The sequence below is a fragment of the Podarcis melisellensis genome (genome assembly GCF_964234715.1).
Source record: "Podarcis melisellensis genome assembly, chromosome: 3".
Taxonomy (NCBI): Eukaryota; Metazoa; Chordata; class Lepidosauria; order Squamata; family Lacertidae; genus Podarcis; species Podarcis melisellensis.
In genome coordinates, this window is record NC_138530.1 from 29,334,136 (window position 1) to 29,346,498 (window position 12,363).

The 12,363-nt window shown below is 43.2% G+C and overlaps 1 protein-coding gene across 1 annotated transcript in view; it reads right to left on the reverse strand.

The window, feature by feature from the left end:
• The window catches only part of RAB3GAP2 (RAB3 GTPase activating non-catalytic protein subunit 2), a 50,075-nt gene that overhangs the window by 13,805 nt on the left and 23,907 nt on the right, over nt 1-12,363 (reverse strand). The window contains exons 17-24 of the mRNA XM_081903715.1: nt 10,438-10,502; nt 9,725-9,815; nt 8,114-8,241; nt 6,138-6,351; nt 5,248-5,345; nt 4,693-4,798; nt 3,243-3,403; nt 2,276-2,492 (exon numbers count right to left, since the gene is read on the reverse strand). Of these exons, the coding sequence (XP_081759841.1) occupies nt 2,276-2,492; nt 3,243-3,403; nt 4,693-4,798; nt 5,248-5,345; nt 6,138-6,351; nt 8,114-8,241; nt 9,725-9,815; nt 10,438-10,502 (1,080 nt within the window). The remainder of the gene's footprint in view (nt 1-2,275; nt 2,493-3,242; nt 3,404-4,692; nt 4,799-5,247; nt 5,346-6,137; nt 6,352-8,113; nt 8,242-9,724; nt 9,816-10,437; nt 10,503-12,363) is intronic.

Below are 12,363 nucleotides of genomic sequence, written 5' to 3' on the forward strand. Positions count from 1 at the left end.
GCCATGCCTGGGTTAGACAGAGCCTTTTACCTCAGAATGCTAGTTTTCAACATTCTAATGTGAAACAATGTGTGTGCATTGTGCTAGCAAAGCAAGCAGAATTTGTGTAATGCATGGGTGGGAAAGCCACATTCCCTTGGGGGTCTTCTTTTGGTGTCTGTACACCAGCACAAAGCCACCCCACCCTGCCATTATCACCCATCCTGCCTCTCTCGCTCACACACCATCTATTCTCTCTCTTACACATCCCACCAAAATTAACAACCATCCCAGATTGCACCATCATTGCCTTTCTAAGAAACCTCCAGGTTTGCCCCCCCTCCCCCACTGCATTTTATGTTTTTGCAGAAACAGGTACTGGGGGATAGAGAGAAAGGAAAAGCAAACAGGCAATTCCCCACCCACAAGATAAATGTTGATTCTGTTGAATGTATGGGCAGGCCCAATGTTTCATATCCAATATGAAATTTCTTCAATAAATTTAGAAAGGCCGAATTCATCAAGCATCTAGAGAGAGAGACTGCATGGCTCCCATGCATTTCAACCCTGTAATTGCTCCTAATTTTTTTCTATTGGATTCTCCAGAACGCTCAGAAAACTCAAACCTGCTGGAACTTTTATACCGATTATTTAATGCTGTGTATCTTATGTATTTTTCCTGTTGTATGTTGCATTTTAAGGTATTTTATTGGCTTGAGATTTTAAACTGTTTTAAGATGCCCCAAGTGGTAATGGGCAGTAGAGGAGCACGATAGAAATGTTTACACACACACACTTAATATATAACATATAATCTTCCTACTTCAGACTGAGCTCTCTCACCCAGGGGTAACTTTGCTTGCAGTTGTCATAATGCAAAGAGGAAGGCGAACTTTACCATATTGGGCGCATATGTCATCTATATGCAATCCTGGCCTATGATCTAAATTAGTCTAAGCATGGAGAAAAAGATAACTGCGGAGAGCTTAAAAAAGGAAAAGGACTGATCTGAGCAAAGGCAGGAAACAAACTGAAGCCCCTATAAGAGACACATCCTGATACTTCCTCTTAAGTTTAGCTTTTTCTGCCTTCAATCACTAGGGGGAACCAAATCCACAGAAGAACCTTTGTCATGGGAGAAGACAACATTCAAAGCTATAAACTCAGATGTCACTATCATTGCTTAAATCAAAGCAATTGCTTAAGCTTCCCCCTACGCAGTTTTAAAATCCATTTTTTATTAAGATAGCTTACCATCTTAATGTCTCGCTTGAGGTCAATGTCAACATGCACACAGTCAATCCTTTGTTTCATCAGCCCTTTTCTCTGCTGGGACATGAGCACTGGCGCAGGCCACATAAGCTACTACTGACACTAATCCCATTATCAGATTCTACCACACTGAACCTGAAATTGTCCTGCAAAGGCTAACAGAATGCCTGATCCTTTGCTATAAAACGCTGTTTTTTATATTCATAACTGCACATCTTCCTTCAGGCTTCTTCCACACCACTGGGATTTGTTTTATCTCTCTGTCATGCACACACACAGTTCACCTTGCTGACTCTAACCCACTCCTGCTGGGGCAAGTTCTTCAGCATGAAGCCACAGATCAGTAGGGGAATTCTGGACCGCAGGCCCAATCAGGCCTGGTGAGGAGCCACCTGCCTCACACCTGATATCAGGTGTGGGGCGGAGAAAGAGGTACGTGGCTATCAAGAAACCACTGGGAGTCTTGAAGTGCACTCCCCATTGTTCCTTAGTAAGCAAAAAAGGGACAGCAAGCTAGAGGCTTCTGATAGCCATGGTGACTGAAGAAGAAGAAGAAGAGTTTGGATTTGATATCCCGCCTTTCACTCCCCTTCAGGAGTCTCAAAGCAGCTAACATTCCCCTTTCCCTTCCTCCCCCACAACAAACACTTTGTGAGGTGAGTGGGGCTGAGAGACTTCAGAGAGGTGTGACTGGCCCAAGGTCACCCAGCAGCTGCATGTGGAGGAGCGGAGACGCGAACCCGGTTCCCCAGATTAGGAGACTACCTCTCTTAACCACTACACCACACTGACTGCTAGGACACGAGGCAGGGAGGCAGAAATCCAGTAGAGGCACTTGCTCACAGAAGATGGGGAAGACCTTTGATTTCCCCTGCAACCTTCCCAGGGATCGCAAACACTCTGGAACAGATTTTCAGGGGGCACGGGGGCTGCAGGGGAATGGGCAAAAACTGCCCACTTCTGCAAATGAAACCCCCCACTCATGGGTCTTTGGATCCAAGCCAATGTTTTTCAGCACATTCACCTTTTCCTCCTTCCAGCAGCTTCTTCACGGAGAGTCTGCCAAGAGGCTCGGTCTGCAGAGCTGAGACTTGGCTTGTCTTCTTGTTCACTTTACTGTGAAGGAGTGTCTGGAGAATCAGGCAATCCTCTAACTGTTTTAGCAGAAGTTTCCAGTATTCGGTATCGAGGGAGAGTGCTTCCCAAGGGTCCGTATCGGCACCTACTGTGATATGGGAAAACTAACAGAAAAGATGGTTTTGTCCAAGAAGGCAAAGTAAGAGTGAAGTTAGCAATATTCCGCACCTGACACAACGCAAAACCCAGTTTAGAAAGCTAAAGCAAAACCACAGCTGCCTGATGAGTGTAACTATGCGATAAAAGTGTGCATGTGAGATGTAGCCCTTGGAGAAGAAAAAATAGGAAGAGAGAAAGCAAATCTCAGTAAACACAGTAGAAAACAAAAGATGTAACCATCACTACTTCTACTGACCTATTTCATAGAGTTATGAAGATAAAACACACTTTGTGCAGGCAACTCTCCAACCATTGATGGGAGGGGCACAATAAAAAATGTGAATGAATACATAGCCATCATCTGCACACTAAAAGCTGGAAATTTGTTGTACAAAAGCTGATCTTCCTAGGGCTGTAAGAGCTCAGCAAGAGCAAAAACAAAGCACATTTAACTGTTAACGCTCAGCTGGTGAGAAGGAACACAACTGCAAACAGCCCAGAATGCACACAATGTATTAAGTAAAAGGTGGCACTCCAGTTTATCCTGCTAAGTTTACTAAGCTGTTAGCACGATCCACCTTAACAAACCACGGTCCTGACACCTAGATATCTCATGTGCCTAGAACAACAACTTTCACAGTACCTTTTCCAAATGGTAGTGAGATTAAAATCAGATCACAGAGGGGCTTTATATCTTTCTTTCAGGAAAGCAGCAGCTGCTGTTTGGTGGAGAGGAATACAGCTAAGTTACTTACTTTTTTCTCCGCTATGCTATCTGTTATCTGTGCCGTTACACAATGCCCGACATGAGCAGATAGCAAAGCAGCTCCGTTGTTCTCAGACTGAATACAGGCCGTGCGCATCTGCTGCCACCAGGGGGAAACGGACTGGGAATCCCAAGTCTCATCTATAGCGACTGAAACAGAAAGTGGGAAACTCCGGTGTGCAACTAGGTTAGCTAAAATCGGCAGAAGAAGAAATAAAGCAGAAGGAGAGGAAACCACACTTTTAACAAAGTCAGCTCTATAAATACAGCATCGATCTGTAAGGGTCGGATCCAGACACCTTCTTCCATGAATGCAACAGCTACTGTACTTCTGTTCGTGGAAGAGATCCCAATCCAGTAGCGGCTCCTGCTGGTGGGAAGCTTTTCAAAAATGGTGTGTGCTACAAGATATGCACACGCTATCGGTCATCTCCAACACCTGCTGGAGCCATTTTTTAGAAAGGGAAAGGAGGGCTGTGTCTTTTTATAAAGCACCTGTCATTTGCTGATGATGCACAGCCTGGTGCTGGTGCTGTCACAAGGGTTTCATGGGTCCCATGCAAAGGAGACTTCTGCCATAAACTCTGCTCCATTTGGCACATGCAAGTTTAAACCTGACCATTAGGAAAGTTGAACTAGGGCTCTGGAAGGCCCTGCAAGGCTCCTGAGAGACTCAGCCCTTTGGATAGGAAGGGATGGCCACTAAGAGTGGTGGTGGTTGAAGGTCTTTCTGAGCTTATGTGATTTTGCATTTGCGCACAGACTTCCGGAACATAACCTGCGCATACGTTTCAGGCCTACTGTACTGCAGGAGTCCTCGCTATGTCCCTGTTTCTTAACAAGGGAGCAGAAAATATTTCCAGAGGGGTTATCAGCCCAAGAAGGCCCCAGAAAAAGCCAGCAAGAAAGTCAACGAAAGCCATCACTTTGGGCTTGTATGACTGACAGTTTTCCTTTTGTAAAATGGGGCTCTGCTTCACTGGGATGATGCAAAGCCAAAAAACTGGGAAGACCCTGAGCAAACCAAAAACACTATGTGAAGTACATAAAGTGTTGACAATATAGAAGTGACCCTTAATGTGCAAGAGAGAGAGAACCTCAGATTTCTGTGCCCACTTTTGAGTACAGGAACAGGCTGAGAACAGGAAATTTCCAGTCAGTGCAACCAGACGAGGAGATATTTTGAAAGGTCTGTTGCACCTGAGCGTGCAAAAGTTCAGGTCTCCTAGGCACCATAATGAGAACATTGGTGCAGCCACAGATGGCCCTTAAACAAACTTCTCAAGTATTCATCGATTCATTTATTCTGAAATACATTCACATGCAACATTAGGTTTGGCTTTATTCACAGTTCTACTTATTGCTTGCAGAGTCAGGTAAAGGGCCCGTTTTTCAAGAAGTGAGCATTTGCCCATTTCCATTCTGCGAACTCATCTCACCTGTCATTTTGCTCAGGAGGGAGAGTGCAGCATGAAGGCAGCAAATTGATTGCGTCCTATGAAGAATATCCTTTTCCTTAGAAAGCCACACACTGAGAAGCAGGGACTGGGGAAGGTGAGAGAGGAGAAAAAGATTTAGGATATTTCTCTTAAATAAAAATAGATACAAAAAGCCAGTGATGGGCTAAAACTCTTAGTTCTAAAGAGGATTTAAAATTACCATTAAGTCATTTCAGACTTAATGATTGGTGTTCATTGGGTTAATCGGCCGCAGTTTTTTTACTGCATTGTGATTTCACTATTTTACTGCTTTATTGTTTTAATCTGCATGCTGCCTTGAGATTGCAGTAGGCGGTTTGGAAAGTTGTTTCTTCGCTATGCATCCAGAGATGTCTTCAGATATAATAACCAACTTTTTAATGTTGGTTCCTGAGATCAAGGACCTGGTAACTTTTCTCTCAAATGTAAGAAGAGCTCTTTGGCAGAGAGCAGCTAGAGTGGAGGCCTGACAATGACTATAAAGAACAAAACGGGAAAGCTAATAATAGGACTCACCAATAATAGCTGGGGGCTAAATCCTGCAGCCTCTAGTGTCTGGCACATTTCTTCTGTGGAACTTTCTCCATGTAAACACTTCCAGAAAAAAAAGCTTCCTGCACACACACACAAAACACACCACACATGGTTTACCCAATCAATTAAAAATTAAAGCTTCGCCCACTGAATGGATACTTTCTGCCTGCAGACAAAAGTAATGCATACAGATTTGGCCAATTCACATCAGCAGTAAATAAGACTAGTGGGAACTTGCACACACACAGCTTTCCTCTTCTCCTTTCTGCATGCAGCCCACTAAGCACTACTGCAGGTCTTTCAGCCTGCTATCGCAGGACTACCTTGACTCAGAACCCTCCGTTCAATCTCAATGTTCTTCTCCTGGAGCTCTTTCCTCAATTCATTATTTCAGTAGATGAGACAGCTCTAAAGGTAAAGGGACCCCTGACCATTAGGTCCTAGTCGTGGCTGACTCTGGGGTTGCGGTGCTCATCTCGCTTTATTGGCCGAGTGAGCCGGCGTACAGCTTCCGGGTCATGTGGCCAGCATGACTAAGCCGCTTCTGGCGAACCAGAGCAGTGCAAGGAAATGCCGTTTACCTTCCCGCCGGAGCGGTACCTATTGATCTACTTGCACTTTGACATGCTTTGGAACTGCTAGGTTGGCAGGAGCAGGGACCAAGCAATGGGAGCTCACCCTGTCACGGGGATTCGAACCACTGACCTTCGGATCGGCAAGTCCTAGGCTCTGTGGTTTAACCCACAGTGCAACCCGCGTCCCATATGAGACAGCTCTAGCCAGACACAAATGGGGGAAACCCTCAGAAACAGAGGAGCTTAACGTGCATATTGGAGACGCCACAGGGGGAGTTTACTGCAAAATGTTCATACCTAAAGCCACATATTCTCTCTCGTCCAGCTTCTTCACATTAATCACATCCTTTTCATAATCCATATACTCCAAGAAGGTTTTCACGGGCAACGCGCCATCTTTGTCGTCCGCAAAATGAACCGAAGGTTGAGTATTCTGCTGCTTGTAGTTCTCCAGTAACATCTGCAGCCTAGCAAACTCTTGTTCATCTAATCGGAGTAATTTAGCCAAGTCCTTAAAAACAGTAAGTCAAATATGCAACAGTGAGTTTTATATGTAATCTTGGCAGTATGAATAACGATTGCAACTCAATGGAAAACAGCCCAAAATCTTACACTGGATGCTTAGTATCAATCACTGGAATATAGTTATAATGGAGAGAAACCCACAAAATTGGGTATTTTGACAAGGACTAGAACTGCCAGACACATTTTATATGATTTGGCATTTCTTTATGACATATACAGCAGAACCATCATATCCATGCCTGGCAAATTTAGAACTATAGTTGATGATCAGATAAAGATGATCGTCTTTACTTGGACTTTTGTTATTTTAACTCATGTGCAACTACTCATTCTACGTGCCTATTTTATGGTTTTTATTTTCATATTTTAATTCTATTATTATTATTATTATTATTATTATTATTATTATTATTTATTAAATTTATATATCGCCCTATAGCTGGGGGTCTCAGGGAAGTTCATAAAATAAAATCAAGATATAAAACCACAAAATACATAATAAAAATAGAAACAACAATCCAATAGTCCCCTCCCCCCCAAAAAAAACCACATCTTAAAAGGCCATAGGATGTAAATCAGATCAACCAAGGGCCTGGTTAAAAGTAATGTTTATGCCTGGTGCCTAAAGGTGTATAACGAAGGCGCCAGGCGAACTTCCCTGGGGATAGCATTCCACAGTTCCACAGACAGGGAGCCACTGCAGAGAAGGCCCGTTCTTGTGTTGCCACCCTCCAGACCTCTCGAGGAAGAGGCACATGAAGGAGGGCCTCAGAAGATGATCTCAGGGTCCAGGTAGGTTCATACGGAAAGAGGCGGTCCTTGAGGTATTGCAGTCCTGAGCCGTTTAAGGCTTTATAGGTCAAAACCAGCACTTTTAATTTTTGTCTGTTGTTACAACTGTTCTGTCTATGTTATATACATTATAAAATGAAATAATAATAATAAATTTACCCCAAAAAATGCAACCGTGAAGATCACATCCATTCTGGAAATATTAATAGCAGCTGTAGGACATGCAGGAAACATAGTTCTCACATTGCCATTCTCTCAGAGCAGATACTATTTTATTAATGCTTCTAAAAAATGATGACCTATATTGCACAAGCAGCTGGGAGTAGCCCTGATTTTTAACATGCAAGTGACAATTACTTAAAAAGTGAAGATTATTGAGAAGCCACCTTTAAAATACATTTTTTCCCCTCTTGTAATGCTCATTTCCTGCATATGCTGCACGAAGCAAGCTCTTTTAAAGGTCTAGGCACAAGTACCTTGATCAAACAGCTAAGTACCAAGAAAGGCACTAGTTAAACTGTGTTTAAGTTACAGGATCATATAGGATGGTAAAAAAATAAATTCCCTCATGCACTATTTTAATCTCTGTGTAGGAAAAAACATGCAGGGTCACAGAAAGCTGGCTTGTACCAGGTCAGATCACTGGGTCCGTCTAACTCAATATCCCCTACACTGACTGGAAGCAGCATGCCAGGGCTTCAGGAAGGAGGTCTTTCCAAGCCCTAAAAGGAGATACCAGGGGCTGGTTATGGTATTATGGTGAGCTGTTGAGAGCAACGGCCTTTAAAACATTTTATTTTAAGAAGGATTGTTACTTTATTAGAAAGCAGTGTTTTCATCCGTATATTTTTCTTTCGATCATAACACACAGAGTGCGCACTCCAAGGATTCTTAAATTTCTGTCTTTCTCAAAACCAACCCCCCTCCCCCGGCAAAAAAATGTTCACACTACTCACGTTATTAGACGGCACAATCTCACACGGCACAGTCAGAGAATTTAGCTTGCTGACTGACTCATGAAGGCGCATTAGTTTCAGTTTGTTTGCACAGAACTGTAACAGCCCTTCATCGATACACTCCATCTCTGCCGGGGGGGTGGGGGGAGAAACACGCACACATATTAGTCTTAATGAATGTGCAATGGAGCTGTAAGATCGCTCTGCAGCTTCATTAAACTCCCCGTTAAGCAATATTTCCAGAGCGCAGCTGCTTGCATGAGAATTCTGTTTTATCAGGTTAAAGTCTGGGTGAGTTTTGCCTACAGGCAAAGGAGGTGTCAGCTTCTCTTTGAAAGCAGATTCTTGAGCAGGACGCTTAAACAACAAGAAAATCAAAAGTCTCAACACACAAAGAACGTCTCTTCACAGCAGACAGGCAGAAAATGAATTCCGTACACTGGCTAACATTTCACCACACACATTTTGACATTTGTCCCACGTCGCTTACATACAGGGCGCAAACCATTTAGTTTTGAAGTCACCCAGGTTGCTGTTTTTTTTACTTATGGAAGGTTTAAATATCTACACTGTGACCTCTGCCTACTGAAGCAGCTCAAGGCTTCATTAACAAGAAGAATGGGGTTGTCTCAATATGCAACTGAAGCAAATGAGACGGGCCATAACATTTGATTTTACACTGATCAGAGTGCAGGTAGTTGGGGGGTGTGGGGAAAAATCTGCTTATGTCACATACAAAGGAACAGAAAAATGCTGCAAATCTGCTTCTCGTAAGTTCAGATTACACTGTGTACTAATTAATTTGTCTCATATTAAAAAGCTACCCTAAAGTTTTCCCTATTCAGAGACTCACCTTGCAACTAAAGGATCACCCACCAAATAATCAGTTTATAAGTTAACTGTCCGCATTCAGGCAGGCTCCAAAAATGCCAAATGTAAGGAAGGATCTCTGTTGAAGTTGAGATTCCCTATCCTTGCAGAAAGAGAGCAGGTGGGTGAGACAAACCCCACCCCACAACACTGTCGACAAGGGGTGTATATATGTGCTTCCCTCAAACTTCCTGGTATCTCTTAAAGCAGAAGCATGCGCCCTCACCCCTTTGGGAAAGAAAGCGATCACAGGGTTCAACTTAGGGGGACCCAAAAAGGGACAGGATCCCTTCGTCACCAAAGCAGTAGCGGGGGAACAGCCCAATTCTCTTTCTCCAACAACTGCATCAGGAATGAAGTTCAACCAAAAGTGACTGTGGGAATGGCAGGGGCTAGATTCTGCAAGCATGCACTTCTCCCTGTAATTGATCAGCCGTAGGGAGAAGAAAGAATCTAAAAATCAGACCTCCCTCAGGGTCCCCACTTGCTTCTGTCATATGAAATTCAGTCACCATTTTGATCACAGCCGAAAACATATTTTGCCAAACTTTGAGGGTTTTTTCTTACAGTCCAGCAGTATATAAATTTCATGAAATATATAAATAGAACAATTGATGACTGTGAAAGTTTCAATAGTCAAAGTCTTCTGTCTCCATTTTTACTGTCTCTATGGGCCTTTGGTTCAATTCATCAGGCCTCTACCTATGTTTTTACATGTTTACAGAAGACATTTTCACTCACCCTGACTTTTTAAGGTATCCATTAACGTTTGCGCTATACTTGTCAAAGAAGACAGTGGCAATCGCTCGTTTGCAAGAATGCTTTCCAGTGCCTGTCAGTAAAGTAAACCACACACAAGTCAATTTTTCTCCATCATTTCATGCTGTTAAAACAAAAGCCATGCAGGTGCTTCCTATAAGCAGCCATCAGCCCAATTCCAAATAACCTCTCTTGGGCTGGAATCCTTTGCTGGGCCTATGGTGCATGTGCTGAGGGACAAGGGCTGTCAAGGCGGGGGGGGGGAGCCTACGAAATTAGTCCTGCATTTATAGTCTGATCTCCCAAACCAGTTCTGTAAATAAATCTAATTTGTAAGTTATCTAAAGCAACATTGTTCAAAGTGTCAGGGTGGACTACTTAGAGAAACAAAGGCAGTTGGCAGAAACCAGCAAGCACAACCAACACTACCCCACAATATGAATGCACTGATTGGCCCAGGAAAGAGAGAGAGGGAGAGGGAGCCACCACCAAGCAGGGGGCTATAATCTCTGCATGTTGGTGGAAAATGCAGCAACCCTTCACTCTTACAGTTTGCCTCCCCATTTAAAGAACTAAAATGTCTGCACATAGAAACAAGAGTTGTTAGGAATGCATAAACCAATAACAAACCGTTTGCCTATTTTGGATCAAAAGGCAATAATGAATGCAAAATGAAGCTCTTCCTAACTAATTACCTGTTTTTTAGTAGCGGGATATTTAATGTCAAGAATTAATCCCTTCACTTCAGCCTCAACCACGTCTGGAAAGAAAGAAAATAAGAAGAATAAAAAATAAATGCACATTACAAAAGAGGTTTAAGAAAACTAAAGGATGCCCACTTTAGCTATCGGGGGCTCCTGCAGTCAAGAGAGCAACAAATGAGAAGGCGCAGAATGCCTGCATCATACCACTTAGGGGCAGTGCACTACAGCCAGCCACTTCTAACCAGAATGATCTGGCTCTGTTGCAGTGACACAGCACACCAGGGAGAATTCAGCATCTTTGGACAGGAGCCAATGCAAGACAAACTTCACTCTAATTATCAAATTAAAGCCTAAAAGTGGAGTACAGTCTAAAAGTAAAACTGCCTATCATGCCACCCTCTTGTTTCAGTTGTGGGATGTTTGTTTTCCTGCCTTGCAGCCCTGGGGGCTTCTCAACTATTGTCACAAGGAGCTCAAAGTCTAGCACTGCAAAGTGGAGCAAATGGAAGACTCTTTGGGCAGAGCTTCATTAATAGCTGCTGGGTGCGATACTAGGATGTTTCAAACAGCAGAAGGAACTACACAAACCACAGCTATGCAATAGTGCCTTTAGCAGAATGCTGAGACGTGTGGGAAACGCATTTGCCTCCACGCAATCCAACCCAAATTCCTTACCCCCCAAAAAAATTCTAATTAAGGCCACGACATGTTTTCCACCCTTCCTGCTTATCTCTGTTACATGGTTATCCTCCCCCAAACACATCCCTTGACCCCTTTCTGCCCCATTACAGTAGCAGTCTGTACTAAGATTTGCAAATTAAGGAGAATCATATGGCTTTTAAAAACACACACACACAAAAAGCCCCCACGATTTTTCAACTGCTGAAGCTAATGGCAAAATTAAGTCAGCAGACTGTTCACTTTTCCAGGAGCAGCGCATCTGCAGAGCCAACTGTGGCATCATTTGTACCAGGCATCAAGCAGCTAGGCCCTAGGTTTTTTAACCTGTCACTGGGAATTCAATTTGTCTCTGCTGTTGCACAACTTGTTTACTTACAACAAAAAGCAGCATCTCTCATGTCATAAATGAATAGCAGAGAGGACTAAGTTGAAAGGAAAGCTAGAGATGTGAAGCAAAGTCAAAGGAAAGGGGTGTCAGGCTTGCATCCTGGGATATGAACAATCCCTGGGGCTTTCAAGGGTCGAGTGGAAGAGATTTATCTCTCTCTGCTCCTTGCCAGATCTATACATTCTGCACAGGCTGGCAGCCTGAACTGTTTGCTCTGTTTTGTTTTGTTTTGTTTTTTTAGGGGATGTCAGCGTGTATTATGCTCATGGTGTGACCTCTACTTGGGGTTTAACCTGACAGCTCAAATTCACTTGGTTAAAAATAACATGGAAAAGCACTGAAACGAAGTTGATAGTGTACAAGGTGAAAGGCACTTCCACTAGAAATGCGAAGTCTCTAGTTAAGCCTTTATGCTGCATTATATAATAATAATAATAATAATAATAATAATAATAATTTTTATTTATACTCCGCCCTCCCCAGCCAAGGCCGGGCTTAGAGCGGCTTACAAGCAATAATAAAACCAAGCTGAATGATTACAACTTAAAAACAAAATTAAAATACAACATTAAAATATTGAAACATTAAAATATTAAAATGTAGCCTCATCGCAGGAGAAGGAAGGAAAAAAGAAAGAGAGGGAGGGAATCAAATTGGCTCCAAGCCAAAGGCCAGGCGGAACAACTCTGTCTTACAGGCCCTGCGGAAAGAAATCAGATCCTGCAGGGCCCTGGTCTCATGAGGCAGAGCGTTCCACCAGACCGGAGCCAGAGTTGAAAAGGCCCTGGCTCTGGTTGAAGCCAATCTAACTTCCTTAGGGCCCGGGACCACTAGGGTGTTGCTATTTA